Here is a 26,567-nt window from a genome sequence, read left to right on the forward strand (position 1 = left end):
AACCTAAATATCTGGAACAGACTGTTTTATGCAATATAGAATGGCTTTATCATTGCTGTCAAACAGAATGATTGTATTCTGTACAACATATCACTTAGAAGATTCATCTTCCTCAAATCTGATTTTTTTTAAATACCTCTGTTTTATTTTTATGTGGTGCTGAGGATTGAACCCAGGGCCTCATACATGCCAGGCAAGTGCTCTACCACTGAGCTACAACACCAGCCCCAATTCTAATTTTTCATAAGAGACCTAGTACCAAATTTCATGATTTACACAAATTGCCTGCTGTTTTCAGGACACTCATATAATATATGTGAGAAACATGAAACATGGATTTTGTGCCAGGGTTACTGCTTTCTGACATTGCAACACAAAAGAAGAAATTGGTCTACACTACAAAAGAGCTTAAAATATGGCTAAGTTATAGGATATCCCTATTTTTCTCTCTGCCTAATACAGATTTAATCAGGCTTTTAATTTTAGGCTCAGGATTTTATTCTAAAGAGAGAATATTAATTAAAATTTATTCTAAAGTCAGTATAAATTTTATGCCTCTATAGTGTATCAACTGCTCATTATTTTACTAAGAATGAAAGTACTTACCCATGCAAATGCTACTGTAAAATTCTTTTTTTATGTTATCTAAGGATTTGATGATGGAATACATTTTCCTTCCAGTTCTAAGCTAATTTGTAGAGTATATTTTATTCTTTATCGTTTGTTTTCTTTTGCAGAGGTGGATGGGGACGGAAACCAGGGCCTCATACATGCTGGGTACAAGTGCTACCACCAAGGTACATCCCCTGCCTTGAACACTTACCTTTAGAATTCTGGTTGTACCAGTATTTTTTTCTTGGGTATCCAGCTCTTCTCGTTTTTTGATTTCTACTTTCATACCATTCACAAGGCCTGAAGGCTGCCAGGAATCATCCCATATATCTTTGGGTGTAGGAAAACACCAATCCTAGAAGATAAAGAAAAACACAACAATAAACTGAATAGTAACACATGATCAAACGAAGAGGATAATGTGGGCATTGTAGAGGCAGGGAAGTAACGGGCATCGAACAAGAAAGGTACAGATTAACTTTCTACATCACTGTGACTCTCCTCCTTCTGTTCTGGGTCTGCACCCAACATCTTCAACTTCTCTGAACGCTTGAATCTCATAAACATAAAAACAACCCTGTTTGTAGTATTTAACATTGTTTCCATAGCTACATGATTTTTCTTGATCGTCTAGTACTTAAAAAGTATAAATACTAAGGAGTAACTTAACTGCATCTTCTTTCTCACAAGTATTTCTTCTTTTTTATAAGTAGGGGAAAACATATTTCAAATATATATAGTTAGGCACAATATGAGCAAATGTCCTGACTGCAGAAACCCAAGGTTATATTAAAAGACTAATGCAACAAAAATAAATTTCAGAAAACAGTTTCTTCAGTTTGTTTATGGATTCCAAAGCACTGACTGGGTGGGCCAATGATAAAACAGATATCATAATACTTGAAAGGGCAGATAATCACAATAAGACTTCCCTCTGCTGGATCCTCTGCCCACTTATGTACTACTACCACTTTTTTTTTTAATCATGTACTATTATGAATTAGAACCTGACAAATTTGTTTAAATTCCAGAACATATAGCTTTTCCAAGGCCTGGACAACTAAATTTAAATTTCCTCTTTGCAGTAGTGATTTTCTTTCTGTTATCCCAAGGGTCTAACCTTCTGTGGCATTTCTTCACATGTAGGACATTGTTTCTTTCCACCAAGGCTTGAGGTAAATAAATGGGAGGCAGCATCACCTCCTTTTCCTATTTTAGCCTGCAGTGGTAGCCAGTTCTCATCCCAGATATCATCACCTATGGTCACTGACTCCAGGCATGGCATTCCAGTGGGGATCTCATCCTAGAATGTATCAGAGGACAAAGAAAAACTATATTTTATAGTTCCTTATGAGCATATTTTAAAATTTAGTTTTATAATGTTTCCTGACTCCAAGCAAGGATGGCAGTTTAAATACACAATTTATTGCTATTTATTTTTCCTGTGTTCCTGAAATGCCACCAAAACAAAATAAAGAGACTTAGGGTATAAACTCCATGGTCAAAGAGACTAAAGAAAAAGCCACCCACATTCTGGATATAGGAAAGCAGACAACTGTTAACTGATTAAGGAATCCCAATAAAGCAGACTGCAGAGGTTATAGTGAGAAAAACTGAGAAGCAACCCAAATTTATAGAATACTTTAAAAGTATTTTAAAGGAAATGCACTATAAGGTTTTTAAAAAGAGGAGTAAAATGGCAATGAAAACAAGAACACCAGTTAAAAGTCAGTGTGAGCAGCTATGAGATATTCAGAGCCCTGCCCTGTTTCAAGAACTCAGGCAACCACACCTCTTGGTCTTCCAGAGGGCCAAGAAAGACTTCTAGAGGGGAAAACTGAAAGCAAAACAAGAACATAAGAAAGAGAAATTGGGTGAAGGTTTTTATACTGAAGATTGCTGGCCCTCTTTTTAATATAGCAGGATAGAGATAAAAGGAAAAGGCATGTGAACTTGAGGACAGATCCATAAACAATACCAAATCTCAACAGAGAAAAAAAAAAGACTGGGGGGGGAAAAACCCAGAAGATTCTTTTTAAAGCCTCAGAAACTAAAAGACAATGTCAAAATATTTAACATTTGTGTAATTAAATTTCCAAAAAGAAGAGAACAATGTCAAAAAATAATTTGAAGAAAAGTGGCTAAAAACTTCCAAAGACACAAACCTACCAGTTTAGCAAACCCCAAATACCATAAACCCAAGGAAATTCATGCCTGGACAGATTATAATCAACCTTCTGAAAACTAAAGGCAGAAATTATCTTGAATGGAGCCAGAGAAAATGAAATATTACATGTAGAGACAGAGCTATATCATTGCTACGAATTTTGTATCAGAAACTATGAAGGCCAGAAGGAACTGCAATAAGAAGCTTAAAGTGGGGCTCAGTGGTGAAGGGCTTGCCTAGCTGTGTGAGGCACGGGGTAAGATCCTCAGCACCACATACAAATAAATAAATAAAATAAAAATTTCATCAACAATAAAAACATGTTTTTTTTTTTTTTTTAAAAAAGCAGCTTAAAGTACTGGAAAAAAGCAATAGCAAACAAGATCTCTATATTTGGCAAAAATACCTCTCATATTTTTAATGTTCTTTAAAATGAAGATATAAATATATGGTCAGTGAAGAAAACCAAGAGATTTATTGTCAGTAGACCCGTACTAAAAATAATTCCAATTCTTTGGATGCAAAGGAGATGATATCAGAAGGAAAACTAGAGCACTAAAAAAGGAAGAACAGAATATATTTGAATGTGGAAACCAAGAAATATAACACTATGAAATTTCAATGTAAATTTAATACATAAGATAAGGATAGTAAAGAGTTAGTAAGAAGATGATTTATATGATGGTAAGATACTGACATACTGTTCAGTGATAAATTACCCATTAAGTCCACTGTAAAAAGAAGTCAGGGTTTATACTGTAATTCCTAGATATACCACTGGGGGGAACCCTACACAGATATAATAAAAAAACATAACAAATTAAAATGCCAAAATATTTCAGAAAAATAAGAATAGAGAGGAATTTCCTCAATTTGCACAGAATATTTATACAAAACTTAGAGCTAACTAACATCTTTGGTATTTTTCCTCCAAGATAAGAAGCCAGGAAAGTCTGTCTCTCACCATTTTTATTTAACATAGTGCTAGAAGCTCTATCCAGTGCAAAAAGCAAGGAACAGAAATAAAAGCCAGAAAAGAAAAAAAAACATATCTGTAGATGACATGACTAAGAAAACCCCAAATAATCTACCAAAAAAAAAAAACCCAACCCTCCTAAGTGATCAAGGTTGCACTATACAAGATCAGCACAAAAAACTCAATTTCATTTCTACATACCAGCAACAAACATACAGAAACTGAAATTAAAAATACCCATTTATAATCATAGCAAATAACATTATATATACAATTAATAAAACATATACAGAACCTACATACTGACAATTACAATATGCAGAGATAAGAAATCAAAGACCTAAATAAATGGAGAGATTCACAACATTCATGTTAAAAGATTCAACATAATAAAGATGTTAATTTTCTTCAAAATTAATCAAATACTGTAATGAAATATCTATGGGAAACACAGCAAGGTATTTTTGCAGGCAAAAACTTACTCTGGAATTATGTAAAGGCACAGATCCTAGAAGAGCTAACACATGGAGCATGGTACTAACATAAAAGCAGACAAATTGACAAATGAAGTAGAGTAGAAATTCCAGAAATAAATCCATCCATGCATTACAGTCAACTGATTTTCCACAAAGATACCCAGACTCACAATGGGGGAAAGAACAGTGTCTCAATAGATGGTATTGAGGAAACTGGATTCTAAACACAGAGAAGAATGAACTTAAGCCCTTATCTCACATCCCTTATCTCACATCACATACAAAAATCAATTCAAAGTGAATTAAAGACTTAAATGTAAGATGTAAAAGTACTAGAAGAAAACAAAGGGGAAAAGCCCCAAGACACTGGTCTGGGCAATCTTTTTTTTTTTTTTTTTTTAAGTATGACCCCAAAAATAAAGGCAATAAAAGCAAAAACAGACAAAGGAGATTACATCAAACAAAAAATTTCTGCCAAGAAAACAGATTTCTCCCTTCCTCAAAAGAAGATATATGAAAGTCCAACAGGCATATGGAAAAATGTTCACCAATAATCAGAGAAATGCAAATTTAAACTACAAAGAAATTATCTCAGTACAAGTTAGAATGACTTACTAAAAAATAAAAGGTAAGTATTGGTGAGGATGTGGAAAAAATATCCTGCTGATGAGAACATAAATTAGTATAGGCATTATGTAAAACAGTGTGGAGGTTCCCCAAAAAATTAAAAACAAAACTACCATTTGATTCAGCAGCCTAACTAATGGGTATAAATCCAAAGGAAATGAAACCAATATCTTGAAAAGATATCCATACTCGTATGTTTGCTGCATCTTTACTCACAAACAACCAAAATATAAAATCAATTTAAGCATCCATCAACAGACGAAGGTCTAAAGAAAATGTGGTATACATACACAATGGAATACTATTCAGCCTTATGAAAAGAAGGAAATCCCACCATTGTGACAAAATGGACAACTTGAAGGACATCATGTTAACTGAAAAAAGCCGAGCACAGATGAAAACATACTCCCACTTATGGGTGGAATTAAAAAAAAGTGAATTCACAGAATAGTAAGATGATGATTTACTTGAGGCTGAGAAGGGAATTGGGGAGATAGCAAAGGACACAAATTTCAGTAGACAGGACAGATAAGTCAAGAGATCTATTGTTCATCTTGGTGACTGCAGTTAACAACAACGAACTGTACACTTGAAAATTGCTAAGAAAGTAGACTTAAATTGTTCTCACTACAAAAAAAAGTATGTAAGAAATACATTAAATAGCTTCATTTAGCCATTCCACAAGCTATACATAAAAACTATATATTAAAACTTCACGTTGTATACCATAAGTAATATTTAAACTCCAAAAAACAAGGAAATGAAATCAATTTGATATCTTTTCCAGAAAATACAGACCAATAGCTTTCATGAAGACAGACATAAAAATCTTCAATAAAGTATCAGCAAATCGCATCTAGTAATATATAAAAAGAATAATTCACCATGGCCAAATAGGGTTCATTATCCAATATCTAATGGAGTAGACTATTAATATATGCATAATTCAACAAAATTCAACATTCAGCCGGGTGTAGGGGCACACACCTGTAATCCCACAGCTCGGGAGGCTGAGACAGGAAAATTTTGAATTCAAAGTCAGCCTCAGCAAAAGTGAGGCACTTAGCAACTCAGTGAGACCCTGTATTTAAATAAAATACAAAAATAGGGTTGGGGATGTGGCTCAGTGGTTGAGTATTCCTGAGTTCAATTCCCAGTACCCCCCCCCCCAAATTCAACATTCATGCATGGGTAAAACTTTTCAGGAGTACAAGGATATTCTCTCTCATACTCCTGTTCAATGGTATCTGAAATACTAGCCAGAGCAAGGCAGGCAGATAGATTAAATCTATACAGATTAGAAGGAAATAAAACTACTAATTTGCAGACACCACTACCTATGTGAAAATCCCAAAGGGACTCCTAGAACTAATAAGTGAGTTCAGCTAGTTCACAAGATATAAGTTCAAAATTTTTAAAAATTATATATTCTAACAATGAAACTATCTAAAATAGCTCCAGATAAATGAAATATTTAGGTATAAAGTTAACAAAACACATGTAGTTTCTGAATACTGAAAATTATAGCTACATGATAAAGATATAAACGAAAAACCTAAATTAATAGGCAGGTAGCTTCTGTCTTCAGAAAATAAAGATATCAACTTTCCTCAAATTTATCCACAAATTAACACAATTCCAACAAAATCCCAAATATAGATATACTGATTCTAAAAATTTATAAGGAAGGAAAAAAGAACTAGAGTATTAAAAGACAATTTTGAAAAATGATAAAATAGGAGAAGTTATACTACCTGACTACTATAAAGCCAGTATTCAAAGTCTGGTACCAATAAAGGGATGGAAATAACAGAACAATGGAACAGAATCCAGTCTAGAAATAGACTCATTTAAGTATGGATGACTAGGTTGGGGAAGTAGATCAGTGATGGAGCACTGGCCTACCATGTGAAAGGCCCTGAGTTCAACCCCCAGCACCATACACAACACACACGCACACAAGCACACAAAAAAACTACAAATATGGACAAATGAATTTTGGTAATGCTTTATAGGAAATTCAATTTAGATAGGATAGTCTTCTCAACAAATGATATTTGAACAACTGAACATCCACATATACAACAAAATAAATCCTGTCTTAACCCCATTCGCCCCCCAAATTAATTTAGATTTCTCAATATTGAAACACTGTACACAGAAAAAAATTTGATATCTTAACCTTCTCAAAATTAAAAACTTTTGCTACATGAAAGACATTATTAAAAGGATGAAAATATGAGCTACAAGTGGAAGAATATATTTGAAATCACATTTCTGACATAGGAGTAGCATCCAGAATATATTAAAAATTCTCAAAAACATTAAAAAAAACAAAAACCAATGACCCAATAAAAGTATGGGCAAAAGACCTGAACAGACATTTCTATAAAAAGTATGTATGGATGGCAATTAAGTACAGAAGAGATGTTAAACAATATTAGTTATTACGAAATGCAAAATATACCATGTGGTACTACTACTACACACCTATCAGAATGCTAAAATTAAAATTACTGGTAATACACAGTGCTAGCAAGGGTGTGGAACAACTAGAACAGATTGCTAGTGGGAATGCAAAATTATACAACCTTTCTAGGGAACAATTTGATAATCATGTGACCCAGCAATTTTACTCCCAGGCATTTCCCCTATTTAAATGAAGCTTGTGTTCACACAAAAATCTGTACACAAATACTTGTAGCAGTTCTATGCATAATTATCTTCAATGGATGAAAAGCTATACAAGCATGATACATCCTTACAATAAATCCAAACTAAGTAGTCAAAAGCTTTGATTTGAAATTGCTAAATGCAACACTTTAGAAGAATGAATGATACCAGTCCTAAAGATTACAACACTGTGTGATTCCACTTATATGATGGTTCTAAAAAGGTAAAACTATAAACACTGATGTGGCTGAGTCCCTGTAGTACGCCGTTTTTAAGTCCTCTAGGTATAGACCGAGAAGAGGGATAGCTGGGTCAAATGGTGGTTCCATTACCAATTTTACAAGGAATCTCCATACTGTTTTCCATACTGGCTGCACTAAGTTGCAGTCCCACCAGCAGTGTATGATGTACTTTTTTCCCCACATCCTCGCCAACACTTATTTTTATTCATAATAGCTGCCATTCTAACTAGAGTGAGATGAAATCTTAGAGAAATGCAAATCAAAACTACTCTAATTGCTAGAGATGAAAATTTTTCATATATTTTTTGATTGATTTTATATCATTTTCTACAATAGCTAAATTGTGGAACCAACCTAGATGCCCTTCAGAAGATGAATGGATAAAAAAATGTGGCATTTATACACAATGGAATATTACTCAGCAATAAAAGAGAATGAAATCATGTTATTTGCAGGTAAATGGATGGAGCTGGAGGAGATAATGCTAAGTGAAGCTAGCCAATCCCCAAAAAACAAATGCCAAATGTTTTCTCTGATATAAGGAGGCTGATTCATAGTGGGGTATGGAGGGGGAGCATGGGAAGAATAGACAAACTCTAGGGATGGGAGGGGAAGGGAGGATGCATGGGGTTAGAAATGATGGTGGAATGTGATAGTCATTATCCAAAGTACATATATGAAGACACAAATTGGTGTGAATATACTTTGTATACAGAGGTATGAAAAATTGTGCTCTATGTGTGTAATATGATTTGTAATGCATTCAGTAGTTGCTTGGGGTCAGGAATATGGAGGAGATTGATTAAAAAAGGGTAGCACAAGGGAGTTACTTCAGATTGATGGAGTCACTCTGCATGCAGATTTTGATATTGGTTACATGAAACTACTTGTATATTAAGACTGACAGAAAATTATACCAAAAGAAAGTCAATTTTGCCATATATTAGTTTAAAAAGAAAGATGGTAAAACAAAGTAAAGTTATGCAGGAAAGGAAAAGGTGTCATAGCATACAATGTGCCTGAGCCATGAACAGCATTTTCAGCCATAAGAATGCAAATGTGAGTGGTGACCTAATGGAAAGTTTGATACACTCAGTATGATGGATGGTGGAGAGGGAACACAACAGTTATGTTTATGTGTGGTAGGGTGAAGGGATGAAAGAGAACTAATCCCTCATCCTTCTACTGGGTAGAACACAGATACATAAAACTGAGAAAGCAGAAATTGATATATATGTATTAAAGGAATAGAGGTAAAACTCCAAAATAAGTAGCTAAAATAAATGAAAATGGTTGTTTTGGGATATAGGTCACAGAGGAGAAATGGTCATAAGGGACTCTAGGCTATGTGTAAACATTTTTTTTCAAAAAAGTTATAAACCCTTTTCACTAGCATTGTTCTCAATCCCAGTGTTTAGGTACTGCACAATTCTTGAATATGGAATAAACATACAGGAGAGTAACTAGCACATCAAAGCCAGGTGATGCCTTTTCTTTTCCACGATCAAGGTTATGTCCCTAAAACACTCATCTTGGAGACTGCTAAAGAGAGAATTTATAATTCATCTGTGAGAGATGATCTATGACAATGAAAGCAGCAGAGCTTAAAAAGCTAATTTATTTCAGTCTCTTAATTTGTGAATTAATTATATTAATTACATATTTTTTAAAAACTACCTTTCCTTCTCCTACCTCATTTTCTTCCTTCAGATCCTTTGGCTCTGGAATGGACCACTTTAGATCTTCTTCACAGCTCTTGTGAGTTTTCAGAGAACTGAATTCAGAATCCTTTAATGGCTCCTTTGACATAGATTTAAGATGACTTAAATACTTTTCATCATTAATATCTTTTTAGTAGATATGAAAGAAATTCTTTGTCTTCTATATTAATGTTGTTTACAAAATCTACATGCCTATAAAATTTTGGTGGTATTTTTTGCTATGGTTCATTCAAATGCTACTTTATTTTCTAACTTTATCCCTGACCCTAGACCCTCCCATTCTGGAAAACGATTTTTAGGCAAAAACCATTTTTGAGCATATTTGACCAAATGTCTATGGATACCTTTCTGAAGGATACGACAGGTCCCAACTTTAAAGTAAAAAATACAGTAGGAAAACACACAACCAGGTCATAACAGTGCAATCTCTCAAGTAGCGCCATCACAGAGAGGTACTGAAAATATTACTGAGGGAGGATGTCTGGGAAGGCGCAATAAAGGAGATAACAAACTGTTAGGATGCTTAAAAGATGAGTAGGAAAGAACGGGGGGAGGCACATGTGTCTGTAGCATATGGCCATCTTGCTATATCAAAATATGACCTGGAGTGGGCTGGGCTGGGAGAGTTTTGTCCCTTTGTACAGAAAAGAGTCTTCTTATATTTCTAGGACTGAACAATGATTATCTGAAGACATCAACATCTGATAAAAATATTTAATATTCTAAAAATATTAAAGGTTGAGTTCAATTCATTTTAAAATGAGGAAATGTAACTCTTCTGAACTCAGTTAGAATGAGAGAAGAATTCAGGTTTGTTATGAACCAAACCAACTCAAATTAATTTAAAAAAAATTTTTTTAGATGTGGATGAACATAATACTTCTATTTTATTTGTTTTTATTTTTATGTGGTGCCAAGGATACTTTGCATGCTAGGCAAGCATTCTACCACTAAGCCACAATCCTAGCCCCCAGCCCAATTAATTTTAATATTTAACTAGAGATCTAAAATTTCTTGGTTTTGAACATACAACATTAATACACTTTTTTTTGTAACTATCTCCCAGTAGTCAAAATGGCTTTTTTATCTTTTCTAATAATTTGTAAATATCTACTAAAAAAAACATCTCTATAACTTTAAAAGTCAGACATACAATAATATACAACAAAAAATAATTTACATTTTAGCTCTAAGAAATAAAATCTACATTTTTTAATACTCAAAAAAGAATATTTTACATTTTATTTTATTCAACAAAAATAAAAAGCCTTATATCAACAACAAAATATTTCCAGCCTTCAGATTAAACACTTCCTATACTCTTATTCCTCATGACAACAGGTACTGGACTATCAGACTCAAGAGGACCTGTTTATCTATTCAAGAAATATTAAGTTCTTAGCATGAGCTTCACTTTCCTTTTATTTAGAATGGGAAGGTTATTATGCAGGTTAAATTCTCTATACATGTGAGCACTCAGAACAGTGCCTGTGAGGTAGTACAAGTTCAATAATTATTGTTGCTCTGTGGCTAGAATAATGCATAATAAAAGGTTGTTATAATAATACTGTTGTAACTGTGGATGGAGAGAGGGTTGGCAAACATTGAAGGAGAAAAAAATCAGAATCTGTGAAGAAGAACCTGAGCAGTGAGTATGAAGGACAGCATGTGAGTTAGAGAAGGGAAGGCACAACTACACAGAGGAAGTGAGTAAATAGGAGAAATCACCAGAGGAAGCACAAATACTGCAAAGGTTTAAGCTGCCTAACAATGAGAAACGGGTTAGTTGTAAGATCACTGGAAAACTTCAGTTCCCTCATCTGTAAAACGAGGATAACTAGAGTTAATTAAAGGAATTATTATAATATTTGTAAATATTATAATAATTAATAATATAATTTAACTGTTATTATAATATAACTTACCAGGGCATGGAAATCGCTCTCTTTGGATCGAGGACTTATCTCTCGGTCTTCATTAAAATAGTGTTGCTGAGAAGAATAACCCAGTTCTGTCAAGACAACTTTATCTGGCCCTCCACTGGGTTGAGTGTATAAAGCTAAAGGATTTAGGTCTCTGAAGCCCTGGATAAAAATAAATAGATAATTTTTTTAAATGAGGAAGGGTTTAACTATCCAATGAAAAAAGAAAGGACGAAAGTTAGTACTTCATAATTCTCAAGTGCTGTGGAGGTACATTACTTAGTTAAAAGCTTGCTCCACATTGACAGTCAAAAATTAGCATCAATATTAGCAGTGATACAGCTATCACTATCAACAGATCACTATCAATAATGTAAAATAAAAGTGTTGCTTTTCTCTAGGATGACCTAAGATAACTACACACTTTGCATTGAGCCAGTACAAAATCACTTAGCCACATCTCCAGTCCTTTTTATTTTTTATTTTGAGACAGGGTCTTGCTAAGTTGCTGGGGCTGGCTTTGAACTTGAGATTCTTCTGCCTCCTCCCCAGCCACTGGCACATGTGCCACCTACCCTGGCAAAAGTATTCATATTCTAAAGGATAATTAGCCAAATGTGGTTTTTATGGTCATCTAAAAATTAAGAGTGTTCTGCATTAAGAAGTCAGCAATGTGATGAATGGCTCTAAAATTAAAGAATAAATCAACAATCTTCTGTATTAAATTTAAGTGTTGAGAGCAAGCAATATATGTTGCAAAATGCATCCACACTGCTCTACCTTGGAAGGGACATTTTCTCGGCATACAATAGCATGGCCCTCTGCTCTTAAGACATGATGGAAATAGACATCTTCATGTGAGGATGTATCACACAGAAAAATGTTAAGGATTCCATCGATATATTCATCCACTACTCCTACTAATGGCTTCAGACCACACAATTTCTGGAACTGCAAAATAGCTCTGGATGTCCAGTGTTCCTGTAATATAATAAAGACACTAGATTTAGGTGATAGAGTTCAACATGAATTTAGTACCATTTATGATAATGTACAGTAGTTTTAAGTGGAAAAATCAAAGCATAAAATAACTAGAATGATACATAAGATATTATGATTTGAGGATGAGAAAAGTCAAAATAAAAAATGGTGAAAAAGTAATTATTTGGTGAGGAACCCCTCAATTTCAGAAATATATTATTAGACCAACCCTCCCACAGGGGAAAAAAACCCTAAAAAGTCTAGGTAAAATATCATTTTTAATATGCCCAGGACATCAAAGTACTAGCAAGCTAGTGACAAATTATCAGGCCAAAACTGAAGGGAAGGGCTAGGGTTGTGGCTCAGTGGTAGAGTGCTCACCTAGCACATGTGAGGCACTGGCTTCGGTCCTCAGTACCACATAAAAATAAAGGTATCTGTGTCCATCTACAACTAAAAAAATAAAAAAAAACTGAAGAGAAAGTGGGAACAACTTTTGTCTTAAGGGTACCTCCTAATCCAGACAAATTTGAACACTGCAAAGGAGACATATAGCAAAACTGGGGTCCACTACAGTAGGTTGTCTGTAGAAAAGTTTTCCTACATTGAGTCCTGCAAGATATGGTCTTGGGTAAGCAGGGAGAGAAAGAAACCAATCTTCACATGGGTTTGCACTTCAATTTTCATATCACTAGAGTGGTCCATAAATCTTCAAGTTGTTAATTTAAATTAACATAGTTCTGAAGTGCTGGAAATCCTAAGGAGCAGGCAGAAGCAAACATAAACCCTCTCCAGAGATAGGTGCACTCAGCTTGCATCATTTAACTATTCTTAAAATTTTTCAAAGACAATGAGCAGCACACAGGCAAAGATAAAATGCATAAAAACAATGAATCAGAAGAACAAGTAGAAACCATATAACTGCAACAAACCCTTAAAATCTTGGACAATTTCTAGACAAATTATAAAACTAAGCTTACTATGCTTAAAGCAAAGTCCCCCTTCCAAAAAAACCAACAACCCTGCTTAGTCTGAAAGATTCTGCAGAGATCAGCAATCTATAAAGACAAATATAGCATAACAAGCTTTAAAAAGTAAAACTAAAATCTTCATAGGTTAATTCAGGAGCAGTTTACATACAATTAAGAGTAAATTAGCAAAGTTGAAGATAATTTATGGAAAAAAAATTTACCCAGTGTGGGAAGAAAGATGGACATAAAATACAGAAGGCTGTTAAGAAGTGGAAGAAAAATTGAGGAAGTTTGACACTTCTAATTATGGCCTCAGTGGGCTGAGGCTGTGGCTCAGGCTTGCCTAGCATGTGTGAGGCACTGGGATGGATCCTCTGCACTACATATAAATAAATGAATAAAATAAAGATCCATACATATAAAAAATATTTTAAAAAAGTTATGGCCTCAGAAAAAGAGGCAGAAACGGAGGTAATAAAAATATAATCATAATTGAAGAGACAATGACTGGAAATTTGCAAGATTTAGTGAAAAGTAACAAACTAAGATTAAAAAAAAAAGTCCAGTAAAAAACAATGTAGGGGCTGGGGTTGTGGCTCAGTGGCAGAGCTCACACCCAGTGTGAGGCACTGGGTTCGATTCTCAGCACCTGCATATCAATAAATAAAAAATAAAGGTCCATTGACAACTAAAAAAATGTTTTTACAAAAACAATATAGGATAAGTGAGCATAAATTCACACTAACAGCCAGGCACAGTGGCCCATGCCTGTAATCCCAAATGGCTCAGGAAGCTGAGGCAGGAGGATTGCAAGTTTGAGGCCAGCCTCAGCAACTTAGTAAGGCTCTAAGCAACTTAGTAAGATTGACTCAGAATAAAAAGGGCTGGGGATGTAGCCTGATGGTAAAGTGCCCCTGGGTTCAATTCCCAGTAACAAAACAAAAAAAAAATTGCTATGAAGGGAGGGGAGAGGGTGTCGGGGTAGGAAGGGTAGTAGAATATATCAGACATTATCACCCTACGTAAATATATAACTATAGACTGGTATGATTCTACATCATGTACAACCAGGAAAAGATATATTCCATTATATGTATCAAAATGAATTCTTATGTATAACTAATTAAAAATAAAAAAATTAAGTCATTAATTAAAAAATAAATTTTAAAAAATAAAGTCACCATTTCCCACTTTCAAATAGGTTGGCAATTTGTGGGATGTATTCCTCTTCTTTATCAAACTTTGGTCTCCACTGATGTCTCCTGCCAGAATCAACTACCACTGTGACACACTGCCAGGTTAACTGACTCATTGAAAAAACTAACCAAAATGGCAAATACCTTTCTCTTTAGATCACAAAAAAGGAAGAGAATATACTAATGAACAATAACTGGAATGTAAATGGACATACTATTACAGTTGCTGGCATCAAAAAGAAAAGAAGGCAGGCCACACATGCATGGCTGCTGTCCCAGATATAAACCTTGGAGTACACCCCTGCACTGCTCCTGACCTTCATCTCTGCATGGACTAAGCCACACAAAGGACCATAGATGGTGCATGCCTGTAAGTCCCAGCTACTTAGGTGGCCGAGGCCAGAGCATCACAAGTTCAAGGCCAGCCTAGGCAACTTAGCAAGACTCTGTCTCAAAAAGTTAGAAAAAGGAGAGCTGGGGACATGGCTTAGTGGTAGTGCATCTGCTTAACATGCAGAAAGCCTGGAGTTCAATCCCCAGCAACTCCCGCCCCCCCGAAAAGGACAGGAAGATATTATGAATAATTATGCCAATAAAATGAAACTAAGTAAAAAGAAAACATTCCCTAAAAATATGACACCAAAATCATATTGAGGAGGAACAGAAAAAAAAAAAACTACTACAAATACTGCATTTTTATTTTTTTGTGCCAGTCCCTTAGAGTGGGCAAAAGTTGATTGAAACAAAATATTAACACTGCAAATCTACTAGTTAAAATTTCACAAAATAACATAAAAACAAGTATATGTTAAAAATTAAAGTTTCAAATGATATTTTAAAAGTTTGTGACATTTATGTTTCTAAAAATAATAAAGCTTAAACTGCATGAAGACTTTTGGAATAAATATATATCAACACATTCTACTCCAAAATGAAATGCAATGATTTTACTTTTAAAAGTTCTATGTTTCCCAAAGAAATTCAGAGAATAAAACAGTTTTATATTTCACCACATATTAACTATTTTCCATAATCTTTATTCCTTCCTATAGATCTCAGTTGCTATTTGCTTTCATTAAGAGCTAGAAGGACTTCCTTTAGTATTTCTTGCAGTTCAGGAATACTGGTGGGCTGGGATTGTGGCTCAGCGGTAGAGAGCTCATCTAGCACATGCGAGGCTCTGGGTTCGATCCTCAGCACCACATAAAAATAAATAAATAAATGAATAAAGGTATGTGTCCAACTACTTTTTTTTTTTTTAAAGAGAGAGAGAGAAGAGAGAGAATCTTTAAATATTTATTTTTCAGTTTTCAGTGGACACAACATCTTCATTTTATTTTATTTTATTTATTTATTTTTTAAAAAAATTATTGGTTGTTCAAAACATTACAAAGTTCTTGACATTTCATACATTTGATTCAAGTGGGTTATGAACTCCCATTTTTACCCCGTATACAGATTATTGTTGGCAGTGCAAAACCAGTTTTGCAAACCTGCTCTTCATTGTGAGGGTTTCTTAACTTCAAGCATTGGTGGGCTACCACGCATAGAAACCTTGAAAAATTGTGTGTATATACACCTACATGAAGTTTTTTGGGGAGAAAGTTCATAGTTTCATCACATTCTCAAAGAGGCTCATGGATTCAAAAAGATTAAGAACTACTGCTGTGGATTAAATAGGGAAACCCACCGAGGCATGTCTCTCAGTCCCAGAGATATTGCACTAGAGAAGATTTCTTAACTCCTTTGCATTGAAATAGACTTCCCAAGTCTACTTAAGATAGGTATTTTTATGTGATGCTGAGGATCGAACCCAACGCCCCGCACATGCCAGGCGAGCGCGTTACTGCTTGAGCCACATCCCCAGCCCCATGTCCAACGACTTCTAAAAAATAAATATTTTTAAAAAAAGAATACTGGTGACAAAATATTCTAGTTTTTTTTTTTTTTTTTTTGCTGAGCTGGGGATGGAAATTCAGGGTCACACAAGTGCTTGACCACTGACCTATGCCCTGAGTCCCCCCAGTGTTATGCACCACTTAACATTTTGGTCAATAAAAGTTCATGTATGTGACAATATTCCCATAAGATTACAAAGGAACTGAAAAATTCAAATTGCATAGTGATGTGGTAGCTGTCATAACATTGTCACATCCTGCCCAGGTTTGTGGTGCTTCTGGTGGAAACATACCTACTGTTCGGCCAGTACTTGATGATGATGATAAACAACTACGTTACTAGTTTATATACTTGCTATACTATTCTTTTAATCATTAAAGGATATCCCTACTCGAAAAAAAAAATTTAACTATAAAACAGCCTTAGGCAGGTCCTTCAGGGGGGATGCCAGAAGAAAGAACCACTGTCATAGACAACAGCTCTGTGTTATTGCCCTTGCGGACCTTCCAGTGGGACCAGATGCAAAAGTGGAAGACAGTGATATTTTGATCCTGATCCTTCATAGGCCTAGGCCTTGTTTGTGTCCTAGTTTTTAATAAAACAGTTTAAAAAGTTTTTTAAAAGATAAGATAAAAATAACTGAAAATGGGTTATTGTTTTGGTTACCTTTTGGGTTGTTGTGACAAAATACCCAACAACAACAATTTACAGGGGCTGGTGTTGTGGCTTGGTGGTAGACCACTTGCCTAGCACGTGGCTTCTTGGAAAAGGATAAGGACAAGGAAAAGGAAGAAAGGAAGCAAGAAATTTTAAAAAAATTTACAGGAGGAAAATTTATCTGGAGCTCACAGTTAGATAGCCAGCTCCACAACTCGGGGCCTAAGGTGAGGCAGGACATTATGCAGGAGGGGGCAAGTGAAGGAAAGCTGCTCAGCTCAGGGTCAGGAAGCACCTGCATAGGAAGATGAAGTCACCTACCTCCTCTAGCCACAACCAACTTGCCCACAGTTACCACCCAGTCAGTCCAATCAAACTAGGATGGACTGATGAATTATAGCTCTCACAATCTGATCATTTCACCTCTGAATGTTCCTGCATTAATGGGAGATTTGGGAGAACACCTCATATCCAAATCATAATGGCTATATTTTAATCTTAAAATTAAAAAAAATGTTTAAGGAATAAACATTTAAATGTATTTAAAAATACAACCACCAGGCAGGTGGTGCACACCTGTAATCTCAGAGGCTTAGGAGGCTAAGGCAGGAGGATTTCGAGTTCAAAGCCTGCCTCAGAAAAAAAAAAAAAAAAGGCACTAAGCAAAACTATGTGAGACCCTGTCTCTAAACAAAACAAAATAGGGCTGGGGATGTTGATCAGTGGTTGGTGCCCCCAAGTTTAATCCCCAGTACCAAAAAAAAAAACAAAACGAAAAACACACTGCCCAGGTAGGGTAGTAGGTTATACTATCTAGGTTTGTGTAAGTACATGCTATGATGTTCATAAAATAATGAAATCACCTAACAATCCATTTCTCAAAAAATGTCTCCATTGTTAAGTGACAAGTTGGACTTAAACTCTAAATTTTGTACACCCCTTGCTCTTGCAGTCTGTAGCAACTGAAATCTCTGTTCAGTTCCTTCAAATGCCAGTTGTTAACTTTCTCCTAGGGCAACTAGGTTGTCCCTAGTGCTTGCAAAGTTCAGTAGTCATCTAAGGATTTGGGAAGATTATATACGCTGTGTATACAATTGTATACCCATTCTGTGTGTTAAGTATTTGCCCCCTAACTTCTAGCTGTTCTGTCACTCTCAAAGAATCTCCTCTATTTCTTCAAGCCAGCAAGGCTGAAGAGTGAGGACTGCCCTCGAGAAGGCAGCTGGAAAGGTCCCAACCTTACCCGCTACAGTTTGATTTCCAAGGAGACTTCTGCTTTCCTGCCTACTTTTGATTTTGTCTGTGGGAACATAGTCTCATCACATTCCTTTGTTGCTCTTCTTCCATTACCAAGAAAATTAATCATTTTCAAAATTAGAAAATAGACATAGAAATAAAGTGAGATAGATTCATTTAGTTAAAAACATGATTACTAAGCTCTTAACATTAACCAAACATTGCTATAGGCACTGAAGATTCAATGGTGAACAGGACACTTATACTGTTGGGTTCAGATGGACACACAAGAAAACAGCAGACAGTGACAAGTATAATAAAGATAAAACATGGTGATGATGAATGACTCAAGGGGAAGGGCATACTTTAAACTGGCTGTGAGGAAAAGAAAACCCTTTGAGGAAATAATAGGAAGGGCAACCATGAAACTTCTTGGAATAAGCTATTCCTGTGACTGGAATGAACCAAAGCCCTGAGGAGGAGAGGTATAGGAGGCAAATAAGAAGGCAATGAAGAGGAAAAAAAAGAAAACAAAACAGAGAAGCCATTTGGCTGATGTAAAAGACATTGGTTATAAATGGGTTGCAAATTTAGCATCCAGCTTCCTGATGGCCAAAGCAGTAAAAAGAGACCCATTTAAGACTACAGACTAAAACCCAATCCTGATGGTAGTACAATGTATGGTTTTTGTGAAATCTGAGTGCAGTGGTGCACGTCTATAACCCAGTTACTTGGGAGGCTGGTCTGGGCAACTTTGTGAGACTGTCTAACAAAAAGGCAGAGTTAGGGGTGCTGGCGGTGGAGATTAGTGGTTTAGTGCTTGCCTAGAATGCACAAGGGCCTGCGTTCAATCCAGTACTGCAAATAAATAAAACAAAACACTTTGCGTACATTGTTTATAATAGTGGAAATGTAGAAGATTAAATGTCCAACAATAAAGGAATGGTTAAACAGGCCACAATGCATATTTAGCTAATAAATTACTATGAATCCATTAGAATTGAGAACTTAAAGTATATTTATGCTAAATGCTAAGTGAAAAAGCATAATATACAACATATTATGATTATTTTAGGTAACACTAAAAACCTTTCAAAAACCTGGACTTTCTACATACAATAAAATAAACTGGAAGAAATACAACAATTTCTAAGATGAGTGTGTCTCAGTGGTTGAATTATATGATTTTTTTAATATTTAATTTTTTTAGTTGCAGTTGTCAATACCTTTATTTATTTTTATGTGGTGCTGAGGATTGAATCCAGGGCCTCGCACATGCTAGGCGAGTGCTTTACTGCTGAGCCACAACCCCAGCCCTGAATTATATGATTTTTTTGGTTCTCTTTGCTGTATTTTTCAACTAAAAGATATTTTTAAATAGTCATTTATATGTAAGCAACTGATAAATTATTTAGGTTAAACAGACAATAATGGCGTGAGGAACACACATAGGTACGTGTAGGTTCAGAGGAGAAAAGGTAAAGGCCAGAGATAATTATAACTGCACACACCATACCTGCCTATGTGAATGTAAATGCTTTCTGCAGGCCCTCCAATCACCTTTCACAATGTATGGGAGAATTCTCTTAAAAATGACACCTGACTATGGCAGTTCCCCAGCATCTAAGGGACAGCAGCTTTTTGACCTCTGAACACGGCTCTCCACGTGAAGTCTGTGCCTATTTCTGACATCATTTGTCATGTACCTTCCAGCTCATTCTATATTCAGAGCCAACAGAACTAATTTCTTAAATTTGAAATGTTCACACTACTCTCCCTGGAATGTTTTTCCTCTTGTCTGGTTCCTAATCTTCTTTCAAAGTTCCACTCAGATGCCACCTTTACTATGAAACTTCCTGATTACCCTGGAGAGATGGGGCTACTTCCTTTTGCTCCTTTGTCATGCTGTAAGAATCTCTATTATAGCAAATACAACAGGGTACAACAATGTCTGTCCACATATTTCCATTCCATACAACATACCTGATTTTTGGGAGCAGAGGGGCCTGGTTTCATGTTTTGTTTTTGTATCCTAAGAACTCAGAAACAGTCTTGAAAAAAAATAAACACTCAAAATGTTTTCTAATTACTGGAAAACAAGAGTACATACCTCTACGGGTCTCACCCAAGCCAAAGAGCAAGGGATAGCCTGAGCGGGAAGCTTTGTGTAGCAGCACCTGCAGCAACAATCAATATGTGAACATTTAATCATATGTTTAAAGTGCATTTTTATAAAATCTCTGCTTCTTGATTTGTTATGCACAACATTTCAGAGTATTTTACTCATCAATTTAATAATAAATGCCTCGTACTTTAAAAAAACGAAAAAGTATAAAATACATCTTTGAGAGAACCATACAGTAGAAATTCAGGTTCAAGCTTCCTGAATATATGAACGCACTTCTTAGTATGACCCAAAGGGTAGTTTTCTTTTAGTTTTGGTTTTTAGTTTTTTGGAAACTGATGGTTGAACCCAGGGGCACTCTACATTCCCAGTCCTTCCTATTTTTTTGAGACAGAGTCTTGCTAAGTTGCCCAGGCTGGTCTTCAACTTGCCATTCCCAAGGAGTCACTTTCTTAATAAGAGGCTAAAATTTAGCCAAATGGTCCATTCAAATTCATAGTCAAGTTAAAGAAGACATGAGATTATAATCCACCTGTGAAATTAAATGACACTAAGAAGAGACATGAAAAGGGTGGAAGGATGGAGCGATAAAGCTAAAGAAAAATAAGAGAGATCACAGCCTCACCAAGTTTCAGCACTGATTCAAAATTTAATTTGTCCATTGTTCTTATTAAATTCAACTCACTTGAGGAACCTGAGAGAGGACTTCTGAACAGTTCCGATATTTCCAAAGTCTGGGTAGAATACTTCAACTTCCTTTTTCCCAAGCACTCGATGGATAATAACCCGATACCACCACTTATCCTCAGAAATCCTTACACAACACAGGTGTCCCGGCTGGACAAAACATTCTGGCATGATATATCGATCAGAAACCAGCTGGTTAGAATAACAACGTCTGTGGAATTCCATATACAGAGAAACCATAGGGGAAGAAAAATTAAAGATTGTTTTTATTGATAGGTCAAGAATAGAAAAGCCTGGGCAAAAGGCAAAGAAAAAAAAAATCAGGATTTTTTTCCCTGATTTGTTAATGCTTACCAAAGCCAAAGAATTTTATTCTTTTTTCTTGTCCAAAGTCATTCTCTTTATTAACAAACTTATTCAAAGATAAAGTATGAAAATTATACATTCATTTTCTTATCTCACATTCTCAGAACACAATACAATGCGATCTCATTTCCCATCTCTTCCTAAAATGGACATTTTTTAAGGCAGTAGGTCTCAAAGTATATACCCTAATGCTTTTCCAGGAGGTCCACAAGATCAAAACTATTTTCATAATATTAGTGAACCCTTATCTGCCCTTTACTATGTTGAAATTTGCATTGACCATGTAAAAGTAACAATGGGTACATAAGCCAGGCACCTTAGCTAAATCGAGGCAGTGGCAAACTTATAGCCACTTAATTGTCACTGCCATATATTCACATTAATAAAAAAAAAAGCCAATGTCATTTAATATCGTCTCTGATAAAGATTAAGCTTATTAAACAGTCACTAAGTGACATCTTTTCAATACTACGTGACAAAAATGAAACTAAGTATACATAAGGCATTTCCCTAGTTATGTCAAGGAAAAGCTTGTGTGTTCTGAATTGTGACCTAATCTTTTATTGGGAGGGAAGTATGATTTTTTTCACTTGAAAGATGAATTAGTCACTGTTTTTCATGGAAAGAACCACCTTTTTTTGCTCAAAAAAAATTAACGAATTATGATAATTCACTTTTGGGCGTTTGGTAATCATCTTACCCAAAGTTAAGTGAGCCTGTCACCGCAAGGAAAACAACAGTATATATTGTCAATGATAAAATTCAATTTTTCAAGTAAAAGTTGAGACTTTGGAAATACTGCATCCACCACCACAAGCTTGACCGCTCGCCAATATTTCATGTTTTTCTAATGACTTCAGTAGTGTTATTAACAAATGTGATTGGAGTGGGTAGGATACTGGGGAATGAACTCGGGGGCACTCAACCACTTTTATATTTTTATTTAGAGACAGGGTCTCACTTAGTACCTTACAATTGCCGAGACTGGCTTTGAACTCATGATCTTCCTATCTCAGCCTCCTGAGCTACTCAGATTATAGGCATGTGCCACCATGCCCAGCAACAAATATGATTTTTAAATGTTATGTGATGAAATGTGCCAACATATAAAAATATGTATAATTTAGTGACCTAGCATTTATACATGGGCAAAAGATTAATTCAGGGATGCTTTCTCATGAATTCATGCTTAAGAGGCCTTGTGTTTCCTTAAATGCTCTGCCATCACTGTCTTGAAATTCTTAATTTTTAAGTAAGATGCCCTGTGTTTTAATTTTGCACTGGGACCTGTAATTACATAACTAGTCCTGGATTGACTAAAAGCACACATGTAGACCAATTTTAACATAAAAGCATATGAAAAATTCAAATTTCACAGTGTAATCTTCAAGAAACTATCATTTGTCAACTTTGGGCATATTTTAAAAATAATATTCACAATTTTCTGAAAAGGCTATTAAAATACTCCTTTCCCAAACTATATATTTGGGAAGCCAGATGTTTCCATACACTTTAACCAAAACCACATATAGTAGTTTTACCATTTTCAATGGTTTTTGCTCAGTTACCCATGGAAAACTGTAGTACAAAATTATTAAATGGAAAATTCCAGAAATAAGCAAATCACAAGTCTAAAAATGCATGCTTTTCTGAGTAGTATGATGAAATCTTGTACCATCCTACTCCATCCGGCCAGGGTGTGAATCATGGCTTTGTGTAGCATATGCCCACAGTATACACTACCTGCCCATTAGTTACTTAATAGCTACATCAGTTGTTCAATCAACTTGTGTTACAGAATACTGTTATAGTTGTTTTATTATTTTTATTGTTGTTAATCTCTTACTATTCCTAATTTATAAATTAAACTTTATTATAGTTATGTGTATATAAGAAAAAAAACAGTATATACACAGGGTTTGGTATTATCCTGTTTCAGGTATCCACTGAGTATCTTGGAACATTTTGCCTGTATAAGGTTATCTGGGGCTATTGTATCTCAATAGATTACATGTAGAAGCAGATATTAAAATCCAGCTTTTTTTCCCTATTAAGCCAAATATTAAAGTGATCTGTAAAAATGTAAAACAATGGTACTCTTCCATTTTCTAAAAAGTTATTTTTATAAAAATGTTATATTATCACCCATGAATTTTTAAAATAAGCATTTTTTAACTCTGCAATTTAATTTCTATATAGGAAATATCAATAAACAAAAGCTCTCTTTGGGTCTTTCATTTTAAGAGTCCTGAGACCAAAAATGATAACTCCTAATTAGAATGATACATGAAAAAACACATTGAAAAGAAGGACTCCTACCGCATTTCAATCATCATGTCTTCAAGTAACTCTGATGAATCCCTGCTATAGATTCGGATGTAGAATTGACTTGGAGAGATAATATACTCCACAAAGACCCCCACAAGGGTACTGGTATCTAATGGTGGAAGTCTGCATAATTTCTTCTCCTGTACAGCATCTGGTGGGATATCATGATTTGCCATTGCCAAGCTGAGCTGTGATTTACTTATTCCTACTTGCTACAAGTTAAAAGAAAGAAATCAAAGAAACCATAATAAATCTTTGGGTGACATTTCAAACCCTGACATTTCTCAAAGTATACTTCATTAGTTGCCTTTTTCAGAATCATTTGGGAAATTATAAAAATTCATATTCATGGGTTCAGGCCAGATTTACTGTCTCAGAATATGTGAGAATGAAACCATGCATATCAAAAAATTCCACAGGTGATTCTTATGTTAAAATATGAATATATTACCTTCTGATATTAGGCAAAGAGTTAAGACATATTATGCAAATGCCTTATTAAAATTTGACAACATGATATTTCAAATATTCAGGCTGAACTAAAGTGAATTCTCATTCTACTCAACCCTACCAACAGGGAAAGGTAACGAAGTCTAGATTAAATTTTAGACTAGTCTTCCAATCAAAAATAGGATTGTGCAAACATTTCTAAAATATACCATTTTGTCTTCTAAAATAAATATTCCTGTAGGCCTTTTTATTGTCCTCCAGAACAATATAGCAGGCTCTCAAATTTTTATCATCTCATGAAAGGAGCCAGATACTGAGGGTACAATGAAGAGTAACATAAGACTAATTCCTTAGTAATAACATAAGGAATAGGAGAACAGAACACAAAAAGAATTGTGTGTAAAGATGTAATGACAGGAGGCTGGGGATGTGGCTCAAGCGGTAGCACGCTCGCCTGGCATCGTGCAGCCCGGGTTCGATCCTCAGCACCACAACAAAGATGTTGCTTTTATTTTTTTTTTTAAATAAATATTGAAATTCTCTCTCAAAAAAAAAAAAAAAAAAAAAGATCTAATGACAGAAGGGTGAGAAAAAAGGACCCAATAACTGAGGTTGAGTGCAAAGGAGATTTGCAGCAGCTGTTGAGGCACTCAGTCAACAGCTCCTCTGTGGTCCCCTTGGAAGCCCCTCAGGATTTTCCAGCCCACATTTCAATCACAGGGAGACAGAGACAGTACCATCATCATATAAGGACTATCCAATCTCAAAACCATCTGAAAATTGAGGGAAAACTGGTTACATAAATTACTGAAAAGATACTATATAAGGTGACTTTGGATGAAAGAACTAATCTTTTCAATAAATGAGGTATATAGAGACAAGATTTTTCTAAAAGTAATTCTGGTTTCATTTGGTTACTTTTCATAATGCTGAATCTGCATTGTGCAGAGTCTTTAAACCTCACTCACCAGCTGTAAAGGCTTTACAACCAGATTAGGCTTCTTATATATCTTCTGTTCTGGTTCTTTATGGTTCTTCAAAGGGCAATCCCATGCAGTCTCCTTGACAGCAGCAGTAGACAGTGAATTTCTAGGGGGACTGGAGACACAAGCCTTGGCTTCCATTTTCTTATCTGGTTGAACTAAACATAAATTTCTGACTGTTGAAACAGCTCCATCTGAAATGGCCAACAGAACAGCCTGTGCATATTTGCTACAATAATAGTACAATTGTTAATAAGCATCTCCTATTTGCCAGGTACTAAGGAGATAGTGATAAATGAGAAATACTAACCTGTCCTTGTATATCTTGCCACATGGAAAGGTCTAAGAGAAGTTCTAGATGAGAATGAATCCTCATTTGTGTGTGTGTGTGTGTGTGTTGGGGCAAGGGGAGTATGTAGTATGGCAATGCTTCTTAAAGTTTGGTGAATGGCTTTATTTTTCAATATCCTGATTTCAATTTATTTCTTGTTCTAATTAAGCTCAAACATTCATTCATCGTTGTTTATAATGTACATGGCTACTTAATATTCCATGATTCCTTAATTCTTAGGCATCCTCAAGTCGATCACATGTTTTGTTTAATTTACATATATATGATGACCACAAGTAATTGGCACATTAAAACAGACTCCAGAAAGATAGACCTACAACCACAGTGGTTCCGAAAGAAATAAACAGAAAGTACAGAAAGATGTGGGTACAAAAATATGTATCATGGGGCTGAGGAGGAAGCTCAGTGGTAGAGCACTTGCCAGCATGTATGAGGTCCTGGGTTCAATCTCTAGCACCATAAGAAATTAAAAAAAAAAAGTTTATTACTATATTTCTTATAATGGTAAAAATGTGAACAATGTAAATGTCCATCAATAGGAGACTGGAACTTACCTCAACATTGTAAAAGCTATATATATGCTAAGCCTCAGGCTAGCATCATCCTAAATGGAGAAAAACTGAAGGCATTCCCTCTAAAATCTGGAACAAGACAGGGATGCCCTCTATCACCACTTCTATTCAATTTAGTTCTTGAAATACTAGCCAGAGCAATTAGACAAAAGAAATTAAAGGCATAAAAATAGGAAAAGAAGAACTTAAATTATCACTATTTGCTGACGACATGATTCTATACCTAGAAGATCCAAAAGGGTCTACAAAGAAACTACTAGAACTAATAAATGAATTCAGCAAAGTGGCAGGATATAAAATCAACACGCATAAATCAAAGGCATTCCTGTATATCAGCAACAAAACTTC

At 35.2% G+C, this 26,567-nt stretch overlaps 1 protein-coding gene across 1 annotated transcript in view; it reads right to left on the reverse strand.

The window, feature by feature from the left end:
• Positions 1–26,567, reverse strand: part of Tdrd5 (tudor domain containing 5) — a 66,500-nt gene that overhangs the window by 11,977 nt on the left and 27,956 nt on the right. The window contains exons 7-14 of the mRNA XM_026388505.2: positions 25,281–25,453; positions 23,854–24,074; positions 21,167–21,379; positions 20,467–20,533; positions 12,197–12,397; positions 11,420–11,578; positions 1,733–1,915; positions 824–967 (exon numbers count right to left, since the gene is read on the reverse strand). Coding sequence (XP_026244290.1) covers positions 824–967; positions 1,733–1,915; positions 11,420–11,578; positions 12,197–12,397; positions 20,467–20,533; positions 21,167–21,379; positions 23,854–24,074; positions 25,281–25,453 — 1,361 coding nt within the window. The remainder of the gene's footprint in view (positions 1–823; positions 968–1,732; positions 1,916–11,419; positions 11,579–12,196; positions 12,398–20,466; positions 20,534–21,166; positions 21,380–23,853; positions 24,075–25,280; positions 25,454–26,567) is intronic.

Source organism: Urocitellus parryii, chromosome 9, assembly GCF_045843805.1.
Source record: "Urocitellus parryii isolate mUroPar1 chromosome 9, mUroPar1.hap1, whole genome shotgun sequence".
NCBI classification, from domain to species: domain Eukaryota; kingdom Metazoa; phylum Chordata; class Mammalia; order Rodentia; family Sciuridae; genus Urocitellus; species Urocitellus parryii.